This window comes from Mirounga leonina, unplaced genomic scaffold (genome assembly GCF_011800145.1).
Source record: "Mirounga leonina isolate KUSES-001 unplaced genomic scaffold, KU_Mleo_1.0 Mir_93, whole genome shotgun sequence".
Lineage (NCBI taxonomy): Eukaryota > Metazoa > Chordata > Mammalia > Carnivora > Phocidae > Mirounga > Mirounga leonina.
In genome coordinates, this window is record NW_023270854.1 from 14,350,624 (window position 1) to 14,373,473 (window position 22,850).

At 44.1% G+C, this 22,850-nt stretch overlaps 1 protein-coding gene across 1 annotated transcript in view; it reads right to left on the bottom strand.

Annotated features, from left to right (window-relative positions):
• Window positions 1-7,196: 7,196 nt before the first annotated feature.
• CDH20 (cadherin 20) overlaps window positions 7,197-22,850 on the bottom strand; it is a 97,864-nt gene continuing 82,210 nt past the window's right edge. The window contains exons 11-13 of the mRNA XM_034995865.1: window positions 16,944-17,061; window positions 12,352-12,603; window positions 7,197-8,123 (exon numbers count right to left, since the gene is read on the bottom strand). Coding sequence (XP_034851756.1) covers window positions 7,618-8,123; window positions 12,352-12,603; window positions 16,944-17,061 — 876 coding nt within the window. The 3' untranslated portion in view covers window positions 7,197-7,617. The remainder of the gene's footprint in view (window positions 8,124-12,351; window positions 12,604-16,943; window positions 17,062-22,850) is intronic.

Genomic DNA, 22,850 nt, shown 5'->3' on the forward strand with positions numbered 1-22,850 from the left:
ATCCTGGGGGTAAATACCAGGCCTGAGAGCCAGGGCCCCTCAATAGGCTCGTGAAGAATAGCAGTTAGGATGACTGACTGTCACTACATATGGGCCTGGCAGGGAAACACAGAGGACTACATCAGCTTCCTGGGCCAGCCAGGGAATATCCAGTGGGAGGGACAGAAGGAAACCAGGCAGCCTGCTCTTTGAAGGTGAATTTTTTCCCTTTGTGGTACGGCTCCCCACCTACAGAGTCAAGCCCAGGGGGAACTCATTGGTATGGCACCCATGCTCCACATGACAGCAGAGTGTAGGACACCACTCAGAACGTTGTCCTTATACTGGGGAGCATGAGGACCAGTGGGCACTTAGTGCTGTTTTCAGCAAGCAACACGCCTCTCTCCATTCTCTGCAACCTCTCTGCACCGCCCACGTCAGTGGGGTCATTTGAATGGAAGTTTCTCTTCTCAGCCATCTGGTGATTCATTCTTCCCTACCCCCTGCCTGGAGTTGGGAGAGCTGCTCACAGGCTGCCAAGTCAGCTGAAGAGGGCGGCTGCCGCCTGCGGCCTGCCAGACAACGGGCCTCCTCAGAGGCCTTCTCCGTTCCCTCAGAACATGTGCAGTGGCTGGGTCGAAATAAAAAGAAATCCCACAAGGCAAACACACAAATTAGCTAGTTAATGAATATGTAAACTGGTGTGTGTATGTGTTGGAGATCCAGCCAAAATGACAGGGGCACGTAAAGGATGCATGCTTAGTTATTTTTTATGTTAAAATAGATCTTTCAAAATGTACTGCATAAGGCTTGTATTGGTTTTCCAGGGAAGCCATAGCTAATTACAAACTGGGTTGTTTACAACGATGGGAGTTTATTCTCTCACAGTTCTGGAGGCTGGAAGTGTGAAATCCAGGTGTGGGCAGGGTTGGTTCCTTCTGGAGGCTCAGACGGGGAATTTGTCCCATGCTTCTGTCTTAGTTTTTGGTGGTTGCCAGCAATCCTTCTTTTTTTTTTTTTTTTAAAGATTTATTTATTTGAGAGAGCGAGAATGAGAGAGAGAGAGAGAGAGAGCACATGAGAGGGGGGAGGGTCAGAGGGAGAAGTAGACTCCCCGCTGAGCAGGGAGCCTGATGCGGGACTCGATCCCGGGACTCCGGGATCATGACCTGAGCTGAAGGCAGTCGCTTAATCAACTGAGCCACCCAGGCACCCGCCAGCAATCCTTCCTGAAGCATCACTCCAACCTCTGCCTCAGTGGTGCTCCCCTCCCCGTGTCTCTGTTCCTTTGTCCAACTTTCTCTTTTATAAGCACACCAGTCTTGGGACGAGGGCCCACCCTAATCCAGGATGACCTCATCTTAACTTGATTACATCTGTAAACAAAGACCCTATGTCCAAATAAGGTCAGATTCACAGGTACTGAGGGTTAGGGCTTGAACCTATCTTTTAGCAGACACAGTTCAACTCACAACAAGGGTCAGAAGCAGAGCAGTTAAAAAGAGAGAGCCTTTTAAAAATGGAGTTATAATAATTGGATAAATGGAGTTAGAACAATTGGATATCCATATGTGAAAAAAAAAGAGCCTCAATTCAAACCTGCTAATCTACAAAAATAAACTCAAAATGGATCTTAGACATTAAAACCTAAAACCATAAAACTCTAAAATAAAACATGGAAGAAAATCTTTCTGACCTTGGGTAGGCCAAGATTTCTTAGAGATGACACCCAAGCACAATCTATAAGAGAATAAATTGATGAATTGAGTTTTATTAAAATCAAAAACTCCTGCCCTTCAAAAGACATTGTTAAGAGAATGAAAAGCCACAGACTGGGAGAAAATCTTTGCAAAGCATGTACCTGGTAAAGGACTTACATCTAGCAAATATAAGGAAATCTCAAAACTCAACAATAATGGAACAAACAACTCAATCAAAAATGAGCAAGTACATCTGGATACTCCATTAAAGAGGATATATGGATAGCGAAAAAGTGCACGAAAAGATGTTCAACATTATGAGTCACTAGGGTATCAGAAACTAGAACCACAGTGAGATACTATAATACTCCTACTGTAATGACTAAAATGACAAAAACTGACCATGCCAAGGGGCGGTGAGCATGTGGAGGAAATAGGAACTCTCATATACTGCTCTTGGGAATGTAAAATGATAAAAAGACTGGAAAACAGTTTGGCAGTTAAACATCACAAAACGTATACCCTCATGATTCCAGCCATTCCATTTCTATGTATTTATCTATGAGAAGAAAAAATATTTATCTGTACAAAGACTCGTAAGCAAATATTCACACAGCTTAACTTGTAATGGCCCAAAGCTGCAAACAATGCAAATGTGCATCAACACGTGACTTGCTATGGCTTGAATTGTGTCTCCCCCAAATTTGTACGTTGAAAGCCCTCATGCTTAATGTGACTATATTTGGAGTAAAGAGGTCATTAAGGTTAAATGAGGTCATAAGGGTGGGGCACTAATCTGATAGGGTTAGTGTCTATGAGAAGAGAGGCTGGAGAGCTCACTTGCTCTCTCCACCATGTGAGGACACAGTGAGAAAGCAGTCATCAGCAAACTAGAAAGAGGGTCCTCCATCAGAACCTAACCATGCTGGCACCCTGATCTCGTACTTCCAGCTTCCAGAACTGTGAGAAAATTAATTTCTGTCGTTTAAGCCACCCACTTTATGGTATTTATGGCAGCCCAAGGAGACTGATAGATGAACAAAAAAAACAGGTTGTAGTGTATCTATAAATAGAATACTGCTCAGCAACAAAAAGCAATGGACTACCTGATACACACAGTGACCTGGATGAATCTCAAAAAATGCTGAGTGAAAGAATCCAGATCTCCCCCACGCCCACACAAAAAAGTACACACTGTATGATTTCATTTATATAAAACCCTAGAAAATGCAAACTAATCCATAGAAAGCACAACAGTGGTTGATTGGAGTTGCAGGGGAGAGGCAGGTGCAGGAAGGATGTATTATGAAAGGGTGTGAGAAAACCTTTGGGGGTGACAGATATACTCACTATCTTGATTGTAGTCATGGCTTCATGGGTATATATGTATGTCAACACTTATTAAATTATATACCTTAAATATTTTTATTGTATGTTAATTATACCTCAATAAAAATATATGCTTGTTATATGTTGGATATTTTGCTAGCTGTTTTCATGGAATGTTCACTTACTTCTTAGAGTACTGTGTGGTAGGGATACGACTTAATTTCAAAGAAGAATAATATAACCATAGAACAAAAATGTAGTCTATAGAGAAGAAGAGGAGTAGAAGAGAGAAAGGGAATAGTGACTAGAACCAAAAATGATTCCTGGGATTCAGGGAGGAGGCAGGCGGAAAAAGGGGAAGGACAACGTGGCTGATCACTCTTTCCAACAGTGGGCATATTATTTCTTCTTGCAATGTAGCCCTGACACTCTTCCCGTTGAGAGGTGGAGTTCATGTTTCCTCATTTTCAACATGGGGAGGCTTGTCACTACTGTGGAAGTAACGTTATGTGACTTCTGGTCATAAAAGATGATTCAGTTTCTGCCTTTTCTTGGGACGTTCACTCCTGGAACTCAGCACTGTGATGTGGGGAAGCCCAAGGAGCCATGAGGAGGTCTTGTTGGCAGCCCGGTCAGGTCTGGATAGCCAGCACCAACCCCCAGACATATGGAGGAGGTTGATGAGTCACCCCCAGCCTTTGGTCACCCCAGCTAAGGTCCTGACATTGTGGAGCAGAGAGGAGTTGTCCTTGGTGGATCCTTCCTGAATTTCCACCTGCAGAGTCTGTGAGCATGATAAAAGTCATTGTCTTTTTACACCACTTAGTTTGGAGGGTCTTTTTATGCACCAATAGTCACAAAACAGGGATTCGGAAGGAAGGGGAAGACATGGAAATAATAAAAGAGAAGCTAGGATTCAGCCTTTCTGAAAAATTAGAAGAGATTCATAGGTAGTTTTAATGGCTTTTGAGAGTCGATACTCCCAAGAAGTGTCCCAAGGCTTTCTGGGATGGGAAGTAACCCTTGTCATCATTTGTACCAGAAAGGCAGCCACAGTAGCAAAAGTACTGGGGTGGAAGAAACACCCTCATCATCAGCCCTCTGACAATCCTTTCAAAACCAAAAGTGTAGCCAAACACATGGAGTAGGATTTGCAAGCTTCCTGTCTCAGGAATAAAGATTTTAGAAAAATTTTGTTTGGGGCTAATGTTATCGTTTATTTTTCTTAATTTAATTAATTAATTAATTAATTAATTTATCTTTGTCAGAGAGAGAGAGAAAGAGCTAGCACAAGCAGGGGGAACGGCAGGCAGAGGGAGAAGTAGGCTCCCCGCTGAGCAAGGAGCCCGATGCGGGGCTCGATCCCAGGACCCTGGGATCATGACCTGAGCTGAAGGCAGACGATTAACTGACGGAGCCACCCAGGCATCCCATTAATGTTATAGTTAATTGCACATACTGTAAGTTAGTACTCACGGTTTTTGCAAAACACGAATCACAAGAGACAGGTATGTGTCATTAGTAGATCATTTTAAAAAGAAGATTCCTTGATGTAATTTTGTCCACTCCCAATATCAGAACTTTGACCCTTAGAATTAAACAAAAGCTTCCTAAATCCAGGCTCGTAGAGTGTATCCCATGTTAATGTAGTCCTACCACTATGAAGAATATATTATGAGTTCTGACATCAAGGTCCAGTTCTGCATCACTAGTGAACTAGTAACAAGCTGTAATCAATGTGCCTGCACTGATTTTGGCTTGTCTGAATTTTGATTCCAGGATTTATAGACTTTTTTGTGTGTGAACCATTCCATCTTTGTCTTTGCCATCTGCCATGTTGGGATAGTCTGTTTGTTTCAGAAAATTCATTGATCATTTTTATTTGCTTGTGTTCTTGTTCCAGAATGGTTTCAGGCTGTCTTACTGATTCCTACCGATGCTCCTGTTTCCCCCCAACATGTAAGTTATAGGCTAGCTCCTTTACCTGTTAACAAAGCAATGGCTGAATAATTTTACAGCTCTCTTGCCTAACCTGATCACATTCTGCCTTCCATCTGGTGGTGATAATGTTTTCTTTTCAGAGGGACCAGCATTTCTGGTAAACTGTGGCAGTGGAAAGGAAATTTTAAAACTCATTTGGAGGAAGAATCTCTTTCAGCTTAGAGTGTGAGCTGAAATGGATCTCTTATTCTGTGCTTCTCTCACACTTCCTGTATCACACCATTAAACATCCTCCCAGGGACCAGAAGCTCCAGGAGATTGTTTAATCACTGCAAGCCCAGTATCATGGGTACCACATTTGCAGGATGTGGGGCATGATAACCTCCTGTGGTTAGGATAACAGCTGTTCCCAGTCCTTAACACATGCAATACAAAGTGAAATAGTCACAAAATTATCCTCAGGGCTAGTGACAGAAAGGAAAAATGTTATAGGGGTTAATTTGCTCACATTCAAATAACTGGTATGTTGTAGAGGCTGGTTTGGACTCAAGTTCATGCTCTCTTTCTTTCTTTGCTAAGTTTATTTATTTTTATATCACACCTTACCCTCATAGCAGATGTGCGAGAGCTGACTTTCATGGGAAGAAAGGGTTAGTCTACTGAAGTTTGATGATAAGAATTTGCTTGGCTGTTAGTGTACCATGTAATAGACCATCTGGCTCCTGGACCCTCTTCAGCCTTCTCACACACTTCTGCCAAACTGTCCTTTATACTGGGGGGGGAAAATCACAGATTCTACGGATGGGACGGGCTCCAGTGCGAGCGGGCTGATAATCTAATCTTCCTGTGTTTGAGAGAGAGTGGCCCATACAACAGAGGTTCTCAAAGTCTGATTCCTGGACCAGTGGCATCATCACCACCTAGAAACTTGTTAGAAATGCAAAATGCCCCAGATCAAATGAACTGGAAACTCCAGGGTGGTAGTGCCCAACAAGCTATTGTTTAACAAGTGTTCTAGGAGATTCTGACACCCATCAACATTTGAGAACCATTTTTATAAACAAGACCCACAGAAAACTATCTTGTTCACAATCAATTATGGGGCAAGGAAAGATGAATAAAATATGGTCCCAGCCTTCTGTGAACTCGCCCAGTGTCGGTGAGCTGTACAGATTTCGTATATATTTGTACACATGTTTGTACATATTTGATTTGCCAATAGAGATAAAAGTAGCATAGTGGCCTGTCTTTTGGTGGCTATGTGGAAAACCCTCTCACAAAATGAAAAATATGGCACAATTCACCATTATATCATTGATATCATCAAACCATCCTTTACTCTTTTCAGAGATGGGGGGATGAAGACGGTTCATGAAAAGCTTAACAGCTGGAACCACAACATTCGTGTGTTCAGCGACTGGAAAAGAATGCACAGCGTCATACTTCTCTGCAGCCGCCTTTGCCTTATGAATCAGCTCCAGCCCCAGGAACCTGAGGCTAGGTCAAGATCACAAGGCCATCTTTGTGCTCCGCAATTAAACAAATGTGCAATAGACTTTCCCTTCTATTTAACTTTTATTAAAAGAAGTGCTAGGGTACTGAGATGCAGTACATCATATTTATTACCAAAATTATTAACAAATATACAAAACTTATACATGTAATTTTCTTACATCCATTTATTCTCTATAATACCGATTTTTGTTCAAGTAGGTTATCTACAGTATGTAAACATCCCTTGGATTGACCTCACACAGATTAGGAAAGCCCTCTAACCCATGCTTTTATCAGATACTTCTTTTTATTTGGCTTTCGTTTGTAGCATCTAATCTTCACATTTGGCACATGGAAGAGACATCTACAGTGCAAAAGAGGCAGATTTTCTGGATTCGTTCTGAACAATTTTGCAGGGGCACAGTTAAAGAGCCAAGAGAACAGAGCACTCTAACTTGATGGAGTTGGATTCGTTGTAATGCCAACAACTCTTGGTTCAGCCATTAAACTTGAGCACAAAGTCAATGCCTCTTCCTTCTCCCACCCCCACCCCCCAGTCATGCAAGGCCGATTCGCCTTAACCTTGTCTCAAAAGGGTTAAAAGAAATTCCATCCATCCCAGGACAAGTAGGTTAATTTCACAGAGTAACAATTTTTCAGTGTTCTTTCGTGTGGGTTGGTTGTGCGGTTTGATGAGCCAGCAAAACACTTAAATGGAGAAAAAAAAAAAAAAAAAAAAAGGAGGTAAAAAGAAAAAGGATGCGAGAGTCAAACTTCCCTTCAGTTGCCACCCGTGTGTGTAAGGCCAGAAACTCTTCAGGGGTGGCCAAGTGACAAAGTGACAAAGGCCTTGACGAATGGGAGAGAAAAGCCAAGCTCGCCGTAACTTCACCTTGGACTCCCAGCCCTTGAATGCAGAGTCACAGAAATTAAAAAAGACAAAAGGAAAGAAAGGTGATTGGAGTGTCTGCCCCCCTCTTCCTGCGTTTCCTTTCGATTACCGAACTTAATGGAACCAAGTAAAGCTGATCCAGAGAGAGCTCTCCTCGCCGCTCACCCCCTTCTCGCTCTCCAGCACAGTAGTGCTCGTGCGGTTGGCCGCACCGACCGCGAGCCTGGCGAGCGTCCGCCGAGAACGTCTGCGTTTGGACGCGCGCCTGCCTCCAGGCTTCCGTCACCACAGGGGCGCCGGCCCCTCCGACGCCCCGTAGAGCTCCGCCAGCTTCCGGAAGCGGGGCCCCCAGTCCGTCAAGAAGTCGAAGCTCTGCTCCGAGTCCGACGTGGCCGACTGCAGGGAGCTCAGCGACCCGGCCACGGAGCCGTCCCCCTCGAACATGTACGTCTGGAGGGAGTCGAAGGGCGGGGCCCACACGTCCATGTCGGCCTCGTAGAGCTTGGCCAGCACGTAGCTGTGGACCGTGCTGTTCACGGCGCACGTCTGAGGCACGTAGCGGGAGAGGCTCTCGATCTCGGGCAGCATGTCCTGCCGCGTCTTGGGGGCGCCTCCCCCCTGCGCCTCCCGGGGGTTCCACATGGCCGCGATGTCAAAGGCCTCGGTGTCCTCCTCTCCGCCGCCCTCGTCATCGTAGCGGACGATGTTCTCGTGGATGTTCTCCTCGTCGTCGATGATGTACGGCTGTTTCCGGTGCCGCCTCATGGACAGAATGAGCAGCACTAGCACTGCGGGAAACAGAGGACAGGCTCTTTACCCGGGAGACCTGGCTGTGTGTGCCCTGACTTGAGGTAGCGGTGATTAACCAGGTATGGGAAGAGTTCTTTGAGTGCTGAGCTCAGAGACAGCATTTGGGTATTTTATTTTATTTTTTTAAGATTTTATTTATTTATTTGAGAGAGAGAATGAGACAGAGGGAGAGAGCACATGAGAGGGGGGAGGGTCAGAGGGAGAAGCAGACTCCCCGCCGAGCAGGGAGCCCGACGCGGGACTCGATCCCGGGACTCCAGGATCACGACCTGAGCCGAAGGCAGTCGCTTAACCGACTGAGCCACCCAGGCGCCCAGCATTTGGATATTTTAAACCACGGGGTCCACCTCGTTCTTACTCATTCTGCGCGGTCAGATTGAGAGTTTGTAGGCAAATGAAGCCCTGTATTTTTTCCAGGTGGTTCAGTTAGAAGAAGCTGCATATAAGGTCTCTTTGCATCAGCTTGCTGCTTTAAAATTGCGTGGGTGTATGTGTACACCCCCCCAGACCCCCCCAAATCAAATCCCATTTAACTAAGCGCAGAGCACTGCGGCCTGCCATGGAGTCTATGCTGAGCATCAGACAATGTCTCCTGACCATATAAGGACGAGTATACATTTCTGATTATGTGGAAATCTTGTTACGTAGGTGGAATCCTACTTTTTTTACATTAGTATCTTAGTAGGATTCGACTCTGTAAATACAACCACATATTAATACATACGCATAGAGACATACAGGCTAAGTATGAATCAGAGTCTTAGTCTTTCTATACCTCTTTCAAAAAATAAGAGTATAAGTGATCGCCGTTTTCCAATAAACTCCGATTCCTCAGAAAGCCTTCTGTTAGAGGGGTGGTTGTGACTCTCTGGATCCAGTGATGTTCATGGAAGGGAGGGAATGAGCAGGGACATTTTATGTAATTCACCATGTTATCAAAGAAGCACCACACTGTTAGATGTGCCCTTGCAGGCTTGGATAAAATTTTATCCCAACAAATGTATTTTTTCCCCAGGATGTGTTCACTGGGGTTTAAAGGAGAGGTAGAGATAATCCCGTTGAACTGTTTATCTCTGTGACTGAAAATGTTTTCCAGGAAGTGTGTTGAGGTTTTAGCTGTAGAACTGCTATTGATTTTTTTTCCCTGATGTGCTTTGTTACACCTAGTGAACAGTGACAATTTGCCACAACTACGAAATGAAACTGCAGTTTACCAAGGGGAGAAAAATGGAGTTCAGTCTTACGCCTAGTAAAATTATGAACGGACTTAAAAAATTCACAGTAATGATTTAAAAAATTTGAACGTAGAATGTGCTTTTTGTAAATTGCAGTTAATGATGTTAATACCTAGTATTTTCCCAAATAGCTAGGATGACAAAACGCACACACAGGAAGCAGTTATATACTCTCGTATATTTTCTCTGTGTGCCAAAATACGACCCATGAACTGCCTGATTGTGGGATTTCAGAGAAGTGGACTAACAGGGCTCTAAGGAAGTTGGGGGCTTAAACTGGGTGTGGGAGGCTGGGGTGTGATGCAGGCTGGACAAATGGGATTTTAAGTGAACATGCTGTGTTTGTGGGGTTCAATAAACAGTTACTAAACTCAAATATTTTTAGGCACTGTGCAAAACAAGAGAGAAACAATATTGAATATGACATGATTTTTGGTCTTATAAACTTGTAATCTAAGGAGATTATAGACACTGATGATTAATACAAGTCAGGCAGTGATAAGGGCTATCCTAGGGTTATAAGTGTTGCAAAGAGAATACAGAGGCAGGGCTGGGTAATTCTTCCTAGGGGAGAATGAAAAACCTTCACACAGATGATATTAGAATGGTAGGGGTGGTATTTAAGAAAATGCTATGAAGCAAAATTAGAAAAGTCTTTGGATATCTGCTGGAAAGAATTCTGATGATAGAATTAGGCAGTTTATAGAACTGGTCCATCTTAACATTTATCTTACAAATATCTTACATATATCTTGTTTTTTAGATAATCTGATTTAAATAACAAGTATTGGGTAATGCCCCGAAAATCAGATTCTGGGAAACATGGTCCTGTTCAATTGAAAGTCTTCCCTGACAGAAAAGAATCCGTTTTAGGGGTGTTTGTTCTTTAGGTATTAACGGGCACAGTTCATAGGGCCTATGAGATTTTCTAGGAACTAGATATATACTAAAGACATGAAAAAAAAAAAAACCCTATAAAGTCAAAATTAGTATGTTTATTTAATTGTCCACAAAATGTAGTATTTTGTTGGCGAATCAGCTATAATTCAATCTTATGCAGTTTTATGAATTATATTTTATTTGGGATGTGCATTCTTAGAAATAAGAGAGCCTAAAACTATGAGGATTTTATATAAAGTTGCATATAAAGCTCTGCTCGGTTTAGCTCCTGAAAATTGTCTATTTATTCTGTGCAATTCAAAAGATAAGACATAATGGGTTTGGGAGGCACAATATAAATTGCCCCTTGCACACCATTTCTAGCTTGAGAGCCTCTCTGTGCCAGTCTTTTAAAATCAATCTTTCTGTAATGATGGCTTTTTTTTCTCTTTGTGGGCAAGGGTGAACTTATAATGTAGACATTTTCCAAAGATAGAAGTAGGAACAGCCAGGCTGGAAATTTCTTCAAGGAGCTAGTTTCGTTAGAGGCTGCTTGTCGTTTATCCGGTTTTGCACTCAAGGACTCCCGACGCCATCTTATGGACATTCAGGGAATTGCAGGAGGGTGTTACTTGTTAATGTAGACAGGGACCAGAAAGCATAACAATTCTCTGATCCAGGGATCTGAGGATTTAGAAAAGTTACTTATTTATATTACTTCTCTCTTCATATAGCATTGAACTAAAACAACAAAATCAAACCACATGTGATATTTGTAAATATTTTTTGAAAGGCATATTTTACAGACCTACCTAGAAATTCAATCAAGTGCTGACATTTTACAGTCGGGACCTTTCTTTCTTTGGTCTGACTCAGTCTCCTGGTGCATAGGTAAACCTGGGATCAAGGGGTTCTGTGGATATCTGCATGTCTATTCTAATTTAAATCCCCAGGGCTGTATTCTTTTCCTTCATAGAATGCTAGGATTTCTTCCATATTGAATGATATTACTATCTTAAGTCTGCTTTTTTCTAAGCAAAATATGTGTGCAATGAATGAATTCAATCAGAAGAGTTGGGATATGTGTACAGATATTTTTGGTGGTTTCCAGAGTTAGTTTAGGTGTTTCATTGTTTTTGAGTGTTGAGTTCAAAAACGATTGCTCCAATAGCCTTATGTACAAGGGAGGTGGGTGGCTGCCTTGCTGTATGATTTGAGCAGAGGACTAAAGGATCCTTTCCCTCACTAATGCTCTCCCACCAGCCTGTCAGCACATCTTTTTATGTCACCAGCAGTAGGACACCCGCCCTGTGTAGTCACTGCTCCTTGTTAGATGGCCACAGGACCTCGGAGGGGTGCTAATGCCCCCAAATAGCTTATTCCCCCAGATAGCCACGGGGTTCACTCTGTCACTTCTTTCAGGTCTCTGCTCAAAGGTCTCCTTATCAGGGAGGCCTTCCCTGACCACCTTGTTTAAAATGGCACCTACCCTTGTCTCCTGTCCCTTCGGGATACCCTGTCCTTCTTCTCGTCTCTGTAACACCTACCACCTCCAGAATTTGGGGGATGAACATTTAGGAGAAGAGCCTTACCACTCAGATACAGGGATGCACAGTGTAGGCTCTGCCTGCATTTCACTTCTGGCTCTGCCTCTGACACTTGGCTTTGGGCCTGTCACTCTGTCTTTGTGATTTAGCTACTACTTATCTGAAATGAAGGGGTTAGAAGAGGTGTTTATCATATCCTGCCCCAAATTGTCATGTTGATTCTGTGGTGTCAAAATGAACTTGCTTTGCTTGAAGTAAGCTTCGTGAAGGCTGGGACGTGTCTGTCTTATTAATCCCAGCACCTCGAATGGTACCCCGGCCCGTAATAGATGCTTGATAAATATATTTGCTTTGGTCTGGCCAAAGAGGCCATGAGTTCCTTGAAGGAAGGGACTATCGTCAGTTTCTGTGTTCTTTCCCCGCCTTACTCTGCCACCTTTTCCATAAGCATGGTGTAGAAAACCGGTTCTGAGCAGCCGTGTTAGAATGGTAGCTATGTAAGCACTTGCGGGGCCCCACAGAAGAGAAGGGAGGCACCTGCTCACCTAAGAGGACAAAGATGCAGGCCAGGATGGCGATGAGAGCGCCCCGGCTCAAACTGACGGGGAGCATGTAGGCCTCGGGGCTGCAGGACAGGACGTGGCCGAAGTCGTCACAGCTGCACACCTGGATGGTCAGCGTGCCCGTGCTGCTCAGCGCCGGCTGCCCGCTGTCTGCTATCAGGATGGGCAGGTAAAAGACGCTCTGCTCCTGCTGCCGGAAGCCAGACCTCCTGGTGAGAATCCGGGCAGTGTTATCTGAAGAAGACAGGGATTCCAGGGTTGAAAAAAGGGAGAGGAAAAGTGGGAGGGAAGAAGAAAATGGAAGAACCCACAAGTGAATTAATTTCTTGGGCTGAGGAGAGCAAGAGGGCAGGGATGAGAGGTGGGAAGGACGGAGAGGGACCGTCAAACGTTCCCCGGAGGCGGTCAGCTACAGCCAGCCGCCTCTGCTCTGTCTGGATCAGCATTTGAATTCAGAAAGCATGGATTTTTGATTTTTGCTCGCTTCTAGGCAAAACCCTGAGGCCTAGGAGAGAAACCCTTTATGAGAGTCTGTTTTACCCTTTGTGACATAAAGTGCCCAGGGCGAACTGTTAGACTTCAGATCTAACTGAAATGTTCCTGTGAAAGCTTGATAGGAATGAGCAATCACTGGCCACTTGTGGTCCCTGTTTGTTCCCCGCTCATCAGCTTTCCAAGGCCCTGGGGCTGCTTTGTGCCTCCAGGAAAAGAATGCTGAGGAGCCCACTTGGCTGTGGCAGATTGCTTATTTTTGCCACTTTGGCTGGAATTCACAGCTTTTGCTGTTTTCTTTTATTCCTCTCAAACGCAGTCACCAACTCCTGTGCTTTCTGAAGGACCTGCTCATTTAGCAGAAGCTTATTTGAAATCCCCTAATCACGTGATACACCCTGTTATTTCCCCCTACTTGTGGTCTGAGATGACACAGTAAGAACTTGGAGAAATTCATTCCTGATCAGCAATACTAGTTTTTTTTTTTTTTTTTCCCTCCAGCTTTAAAGGGAGTAGCAAAATTATTTGATGTGTTTCCACAAAGGTGGGGTGTGTGTGTGTGTGTGTGTGTATTTATATTTGTATTTGCCTAATGTAATGTTCTGGGATCTTTTATTTTTTTAATTTGTGTTTTCAGGTGTCTTCCAGTGGGTTTGAATAATAAGTCATATTTTTTGCACAGTTCAGATCATTTTCAGTAGAGGAAAAGGTTGGGAGATGTGATAGGACATGCAAGCAGTGACTCTCAGAGCTAACATCAACATGGAAGGTCCTCTGGATGTGGTTTACATTTCACAAGGAAGAGTCTAGAACTTCACAAAAACTTCTGAGAGCCTAACCAAAGTAAACATTATTAATTATCAGTATTTCTGGTTCTCTTTCCCTTCTTGGACATAATAAAGGATTATACTTTTCTACCCTCTTGAATTTTGGCGTGTCCGTATGATTTGCTTTTCATCATGAAAAATGAGCAAAAGCGATTTGTGTCACTTCCAGGCAGAAGCATGTAACAGCTGGTATGTGTTTCTCTGTGTTCTCTTGCCTTGGTGTGATACTGTACAAGAACGTTTAAGAAGGAGAACCAGGCAGCCTGGGACACTGAGCTACATGGACGGACACCAGCTGTCCTTGTTGCTCAGACCTGCGGTTGGTTTTATGTGAGCAAAGAAACTTATTTTAGTTGTGTTAAGCCACTGGAATTTTGGAGTCATTTGTCCCGCAGCATCGGCTGGCCTGTTCTGATGAATATGTTATTCCTTCATTTGCTTTTCCACTTTCTCCTTGCCCTGCCTTTTCACAATTAGCAATGATTGTTTACTGAGTGCTTATGTGCACAGCAGCTCATTTAATTTTCACATTTGATGAGAGAGTGATAATCTGACCCTTTTACAGGGGGTAAGTTAAGCCCTAGAGAAATGATATAATTTGTTAAAAGTTACTAACTTAGTAGCAGAGCTGAGATTTGAACTCTGGTGTCTCTGACTCCCAAGTATACATTTCTTCCATTTTGCTGTGTAAACTGCTTATTTAGTGTAGTGATATTAACTCTTGAAAATTATCCAGCCAATGGAAATCCTCTCTTGCTTTGGTACGGGCCCCTTCTTGTATTTGCTTCTCTGTGGAGGAAGATAGCAACAGGTTGCCGACCTGAGGATTATATTAATATTTCTACCTACTGTACGACCCACCTGTTTTTCCAGATTTAGTAGCTAAGTACTATTAATTCTGTTCCACAGTGTTAATTTTGCTTTTCCAGAAACCAAGTTTTTCTCAAACAAAAATCTGTGTTATTTTTTATTTTTCAGTTTAATTGAGGCCAGGTTGTAAGACTTTTAGAAAGCTTGACCAGAGCTGAATTGCATAAAAGTATTACATCATGTTTTTTGATCTCAGAATTATTTAAGGTTAAAGAAAAAGAGAAAAGATCAGAGCATTGCCTTGCTGATTTCTTCTTAGAAGGGTTCTGGCCACTTGCAGAATAGCCACTTGCAGAGTTTTTGTTGAATGTGATGAGTAGGGCTTTAGTAACCCATTTGGAAACAACATTGTTTCCAAGATGAGACAAAACTTCTTTCTTTTGTGTATGTGTGTGTGTGTGTGTGTGTGTGTGGCTAAAACAGGCTCCATCTTCTAGTCCCAGCATTAATGCTTACTCACTTTCTGATTGTGGGCCATTTGCTTTCTTTCCTTATCTATCAAGCGAGACAGTGAGAATCAGAGGGGTTAGTAACTTCCTCAAAACCCTAGAGGGTTATTATAAATATCAAATAAAGCAAAGTGTGGGAAAATGTGTTTGAAACTGCAAAATGCTTATATACACACAATCCTTTTAATAATGCTTCGGGGATTAAAAAAAAAAAAAGAAACACTCTGCTTGAGATAGTGCCTTGTTGTGTTCATAAAAGGATATCATGTTTTGGGCATGGGAGTTGGGGTCCTGATAGTAGATCCACCAAATCAGATGTTGGTCAGTTTTTTAATGAGCCTCCACAGAAAATACTCATGGGATAAATTGTCATGAGGAGATTAAGGGTTCATTCTTCTATTGAAGATGTGCTGACTTTCGTTTTGGAAAACCTTCCCAGAAATGAGTCGTTTCTTTTTATAGTATCATGTTCCAGTGGCCCATCTTTTTAAAGCATTGGCTCCATGAATTGGTGTCCAAAGTCATCTTTAATAAATTTGCAGCATTTTGCTGCATATTGTTTCTGTGTTGATTCTGACAAATATCAGAGTGAAGGAATAGAGTGACACTTGACTAAAAATTTGAAGAAACAGTATAATGTATTATCCCCCCGACCCCCCGCACCCTTGGTTTCCACTGTAAAACCAGTCCTGAGGGGGGCTGAAACCACTTTTTGTAGGAAGGATTGCCCTGTGAAGCAGATAAATGAATAGTTCAAAATTTGACCCAATAAAAAGATCGGGTTGTTTAATTGTAGTACTTCTGTTGTTATGATTTATATTACCCTCCCTTCTAGAATTAGCAGAGTGATTTTATGATGACATGTAGAAGGTTAAAGGAAAGACTTGGAGGAATGTTTTCCATTGAAAAGAGAACAGGTTTAATAGTCTCAAGTGTTAATGGCAGGATATCATGTGGGGTGAAATTAATACCTTAAGTCTCAAATAATTGATGTTTGAGACTAAGACCAGGCAGGCCTAATCATGACTTTTTGTTACCCTTTGTTTAGATTGTTACACAGTGACAATTAGTATTTTAGAATTGGAATAAGAATGAGGCTAGTAGAGCCCAGAGAAGTGATGACCTCTCTCCCCAAGGTCAGACAGCAAGTAGCAGAGTTAGCAACAGAGGGGGGTTCACTTAGCAGATTTAAATGATTTTTTTCTGATCTTTCTTTGAAAATTATTTGATGCGAGAACAGAAGTCCCTCCTTTTGCCATCTCTGCCCAGTGAAGAGTATGCTAGGTCTATACATTTCTTAGCCAATCAGAATGCTTATTGGAAAAGAGGGGTCTAGAATTCCATTCCAGCAAAGTGGTAGTGGGGAGTGCTTTCTGGAATAGGGAACCCCACCTGGCTCTGTCTTTTTAAAATCATTCTAAAGTGATAAAGTTGTTTCAGGGCCAAAGCTACACTTCGTGATCCTGTGTTTGTCCTTTGTCATCGTAGCCTTTCTCTCCCTTTTGTTCTGCTAGCTTTTCACTGTTATCCCCTTTGATGCTTGCTCAGAAATGTTCCCTCAGGTTTTTCTCTTTATCTAGTTCAATTTCTGTCATTTTTCTCAGATTCTTCCGATAGTTACAGAGCATACAGGCATGGCTGTTATCTGTGGGAGTGAAGGAAGGCTTTTGCCTGTGTGCCTGGCATGCCGTCTCCCACAGAGCCAACTCCAAAACGTTTGTGAACTGATTAACTGAAAGTTTCAGAATCAGCAGAGGACATTCTTTGTCTTTGATCTGTTGAAACAAAACTTTTAAAGACATTACAAATAAGCATTAATGTCTTCACTGCTACTACAGAGCAGGTGACCTTTGACACTGTTTGCATGGTGTAGTAACCAAAAGTATCTGGCCCAAGCTATAGAAAAGCACTGGTAGTCGCCTCTCCACCTGATTACCTTGGTTGTCCCTAACGGTGAAGTTGGGGTTGTTAGCAGCGTCCGGAGCCAAGCTGTAGTAGAAGTGCTGACCACTGTGTGGGTCATCTTGGTCCACTGCACTCACTGTCTGGATCAGCTGTGGGAGCGACATGAAATCATGTGAATCGGAGTTGAAAGAAAAATCCTCAGGGCCTGGTGAGATCCTAAACCCTGAAATCCAATAATGGATTGTTTTCCCTAATGAGAAGGACATCCTGAAACTTACTGGAAAGTACCGTGCCATCACGCAACTCAGGGTTGAATTTTGGTCTTTATTGCTGGGCCTGAATACATTGACAGGCACATGGTGAATGTTACCTGAATACCTCAGGGGTTAAGCCATAACATAACAAATTCCCACACCAACACCAGTCATTTTTAAGCAACCTAAATAGAAGATTGGCTAAAAGAACTGTGGGATGCCACAAGGTCCTGCTTGTCTCGCAGTTTTTCCTTCTCTCACCTCAGCCACTTAACCTCATCATTTGGGTTAATGTTTTCAGGGTCAGTTTGCTATCTTTGAGAAGCCTCTATTTAAAAATGACCAATACCTAGAAGAGAGATAGACACATCAACATCTACTGTGTCAGGTTAATGGAACACAGATGGGAGGGCTTGGGTCACAGGCTGTTGCTTTTTGTTGCCTGGAAGGGGAGCTAGGAAAGGTGCAGAGCTCAAGACCTGTGGTGGGATATATGAAACAGACTAGAGTCAGAAGCAGAGCTTGGGGTTTAGGAGAACAAAAGAAGGGATGGCTTTCTCTTAAGCTCTTTGGCCCAAACTTTGCCTTTTCCACAGTGCTTTTCAAAGTTAAGTGTCCTGACTCTTGATTTCAGCTCAGGTCATGATCTCAGGGTCATGAGATAGGAGCCCCATGTCGGGCTCCACGCTGAGCATGGAGCCTGCTTAAGATTCTCTCTCTCTCTCTCTCTCTCTCTCTCTCCCCCTCTGCCCCACTTCTGCATGTGTGTGTGTTCTCTCTCTCTCTCAAAAAAAAAAAAAAAAAAAGCTGCTAAAGAAAGCAGTGCAAAATACACAATTTGAAAAATTAGTAGGCCAGCTGGGAGGGATATAGAAAAAGTGATGAGTGGGTGGTCACCTTCCTATGTGTTTCCTCCTCTACCAACCAATAGCATGGACACCTCCTACCCCTCTTGGGCCTGGCCCTGTCGACTTGACATTCCTGCCAGAACATCAAGGGTCAGCTGGAGGGCCTAGGTGAGCTTGCTTAGTCTTTATTTCTTCATCTGTAAATTAAGGGAGGTAATGCTACCGCTCAGTATACCGAAGGTTAAGTAACAGAGAGGGAGACTCCCAGCTAGGGGCCTTCTGGTGGACACTGTGTTGCTCAGATCCCTGTTCTGTGAAGGACTTGATGCCCCAACCTTCACTCATCTCTTTGAGTATTGCCTCATTTGCTGAGAGCTACCTACCCACATTTACCACATCCTTTCAGGGCAATCCACATCCAGTGACTGTGATGTAATTGTATAAAGGCCTGGCCATCGCATCTTAACTTGGGAAAACCCTAGTTCTAGAGCTCTCTGACATCATCCAAGGCTTATTAGTGGGTCTGCATCATAGCTGGACTTCTCATTTTACCTAGTCCTGCAAAAGTCCTTCTCTTCTACAGGCATTGGGTCCCAAGGGCATTCCTTAATAAACATCTTATACCAGAACTCCACCTCCGGGTGTGCCTCCTGGTGAACCCAGCTGGCAGCTGGCTTCTGTTGAATCTAAAAGCTGGGAGAGGGTGCCTGGGTGGCTCAGTCGTTAAGCGTCTGCCTTTGGCTCAGGTCATGATCCCAGGGTCCTGGGATCAAGTCCCACATCCGGCTCCCTGCTCGGCGGGAAGCCTGCTTCTCCATCTCCCACTCCCCCTGCTTGTGTTCCTGCTCTCGCTATCTCTCTCTCTGTCAAATAAATAAATAAAATCTTTAAAAAAAAAAATAAAAGCTGGGAGAATGGAGTTGCATAAAGGAGAGGGGTTGGTAGAACACTGAAGATGAACTTGTCCCACAGCCTAGCCTAGTGTTGGCACTGCTCACACATGAGGGCCACCCTACCACCCCATCCCTGCTGAGACAAATCCTGCACTTTCCATCTTGCCCATAGTGCCATACCCATAAAGACAAAACATATTTTTTTTTAAAATTTTTAAAAAGATTTTATTTATTTAACAGAGAGCCAGAGTGAGAGCATAAGCAAGGGGAGCGGCAGGCAGAGGGAGAGGGAGAAGCAGGCTCCCCACTCAGCAGGGAGCCCAATGCGGGGCTTAATCCCAGGACCCTGGGATCATGACCTGAGCCGAAGGCAGACGCTTAACTGACTGAGCCACCCAGGCGCCCTGACAAAACACATTTCTTGATGAATGTTATAAATAGGTGATTATGTATAATGAGGCAATCATAGTTGGGGAAGTCATTTCAGAATATCTGACCTGTGAAATCACATATGTATTGGTGAGATGGGGGCTTGAGGCATAGGACTGGTTGGTTACAGGACTTTTAAAGAATGAGTGAGCAAAGACACTGCCTTGCTGGGTTAGTTTCTGGGGTCTGAATTTTTTTGATGGCATATTTGGTTGCAGCAGTTGGGAACACCATGGCCTGCCCTCCTGCCCTGCACTCTCCTGGCAGGTCAGATACCATTCTCAGTCCCACTTTCCATGCAATATTCTGCTCAGCTGGTTTCATTCTGCTTTCAGCCACCGCCAGGTATGTCATCTGATTTCTTTATGGGCCTCCTTCGTGGCTGCTTGCTAGGAGGAAAGCACATATCCCGACTTGGCAGACACAGCTGACGACAGTATCTGACACATCTAACACAAGGAGGCCTGCTGCGTTATAAACCAGACATGCCTACTGAGCCTGTGTGCTTTTGAAAATCTTTAAAACATATCCCAGAGCCAAAATCAAGGGGTAGGATTTTTAGTATCTTGGGCTAAAGATGATAAATGTGACAGACTTGGGGCGCAGGACCTGAACTTTAAGTCACAAATAAACCGTGCTCCAAAGGACCGCCTGATAAGCCATTAGCAGGTGTATTTAGAGAGGCGCCTGCGTAGCTCAGTCGGTTAAGCATCAGACTCAGTCTTGGGGTCTTGGGATCAAGCCTTGTGTTGGGCTCTGCTCTCAGTGCAGAGTCTGCGTGTCCCTTCCCCTCCCCTTCTGCTTCCTTCCCCCTGCCCCCGTCCGCTCATGCTCTGTTTCTCTCAAATGAATGAATAAAATCTAAAAAAAAAAAAAAAAAAGATGTATTTAGAAATGTAGAAATGGGAGGGGGAAAGATGGCGTAGGAGTAGGGGACCCTATTTCAACTGGTCCCCGGAATTGAGCTGGATAACTACCAGACCACTCTGAGCACCCACGAAACCAGCCTGAGATGTAAGAAGATCTGGATCTCTACAAACAGAATATCGCAGGCAGTTGGTTTTGAGGTACGAAGCGGAGAGCCATGATTCTGAGGGCAGATATCAGAGGATAAACGGCGGCGGGAGGGTGCCTGGCCGTGGGGATCCTACACCGCCGGTGAGTGACAGCCGCAGCGCGCGACTCGAAGCGACCACAGACTCAAAGACCGGTAGCGTCGGGAAAGGACTTTAGGGCAGCCCCCGGGGTGGAAAACCAGATCGGCGGGGTCGCGCGCACGCGAACTGCAGCCCCCCTGGACAGAAACCGGAGCGACGGTCGCGCGCACGCAAACTGCAGCCTCCAGGTCGGAAACCCGGTGCGCCGGGGTCGTGCCGGTGAACTGCAACCCCCGGGGGTGGAAACCCTGAGCGGCTGAGTCACATGCACGCGAACTGGGAGCGGCTGGTGGTTTTAGAAGCACAAAGGGCAGAGATGCGCTCTGACGTGGAGGCAGGACTGGGGGTGCTGCAGAGGGGCGCACAACCCAGGATGCTGCAGTTTATAGCAGCACGGACAGAAATGGAGACAGTGTGGCCTGGAGAGCTCACTGAAGAACAGACTGAGGTCTCTCTGCTCTGAGGCAGAGGGTTGGAAACGGTCTCTTCTGCTCTGACTCGCGGAAGAGACACAGAAAGCCACCAGGGAAAGGCGCCAGAGAACAAAAGCCCCAAAGACTGATTCCCACCGAGCCCATCCCCCGCCACAGGGGCGCAGGGCAACTCCGCCCAAACAGGGTTGCCTGAGTAACAATGCAGCAGGCCCCTCCTGCAGAAGACAGGCTGGGAAAACAAGAGGCCAGCAACCCTAAGGTCCCAAGAAAACAGGTGCATCTTGCTTGGGTTCTGGTCAATAATTTGGACTCTAAACATTCCCTCAACCACCCATCAACAGAATGACTAGGAGGAGGAGCCCCCAAAATAGAGAAGACTCAGAGATTATGACTTATGCTGCAGATTTACAAATGGATGCAGACATAACCAAGATGTCAGAGATGGAATTCAGGCTAGCAATTGTGAAGACAATGGCTAGAATGGAGAAATCAATGGCAACATAGAGTCTCTAAGGGCAGAAATAAAAGGGGAATTGGCAGAACTTAAAAATGCTATCAATGAGATCCAATCCAATCTAGATAATCTAACAGCTAGGGTAACTGAGACAGAAGAGAAAATAAGCGACCTGGAAGACAATGTAATAGATAAAAAGGGAAAAGAGGAGGCCAGGGAAAAACAACTCAGAGTCCATGAAAACAGAATCAGAGAAATAAGTGACACCATGAGGCGTTCCAATGTCAGAATAATTGGAATCCCGGAGGGAGTGGAGAGAGAGAGAGAGGGCTAGACGATGTATTTGAGCAAATCGTAGCTGAGAACTTCCCTAATCTGGGGAATGAAACAAACATTCGAGTCCTAGAAGCTGAGAGGACCCCTCCTGAGATCAAGGAAAACAGGCCAACACCCCGGCATGTAATAGTAAAACTTGCAAATCTTAGCACCAAGGAAACCATCTTAAGGGCAGTTAGGGGGAAGAGATTCCTTACAGAGGGAGGAACATCAGAATAACATCAGACCTATCCACAGAGACCTGGCAAGCCAGAAAGGCCTGACAAGACATATTCAGAGTACTAAATGAGAAGAACATGCAGCCAAGAATACTTTATCCGGCAAGGCTTTCATTTAGAATAGATGGAGAGATGCAGAGCTTCCACGACTGGCAGAAGTTGAAAGAATATGTGACCACTAAGCCAGCCCTGCAAGAAATGTTAAGGGGGGTTCTATAAAAGGAGAAAGACCCCAAGAGTGATCTACAACAGAAATTTACAGGGACAATCTATAAAGACAACGTCTTCACAGGCAACATGATGACAATTAATTCATATCTTTCAATAATCACTCTCAACGTGAATGGCCTAAACGCTCCCATAAAACGGCACAGGGTTGCAGATTGGATAAAAAGACAGGACCCATCCATATGCTGTCTACAAGAGACTCATTTTGAACCTAAAGATACATCCAGACTGAAAGTGAAGGGATGGAGATCCATCTTCCATGCCAGCGGACCTCAAAAGAAAGCTGGGGTAGCAATTCTTATATCAGACAAATTAGATTTTAAACTAAAGTCTGTAATAAGAGACACAGAAGGACACTATATCATTCTTAAAGGGTCTATCCAACAAGAAGATCTAACCATTGTAAATATCTATGTCCCCAACATGGGAGCAGCCATCTACATAAGCCAACTGTTAACCAAAATAAAGAGTCATATTGATAACAATACGATAATTGTAGGAGACCTCAATACTCCACTCTCAGCAATGGACAGATCATCTAAGCAGAAAATCAACAAGGAAACAAGAGCTTTGAATGATACATTGGACCAGATGGACCTCATAGATATTTACAGAACATTCCACCCTAAAACAACAGAATACTCATTCTTCTCGAGCGCACATGGAACTTTCTCCAGAAGAGACCAT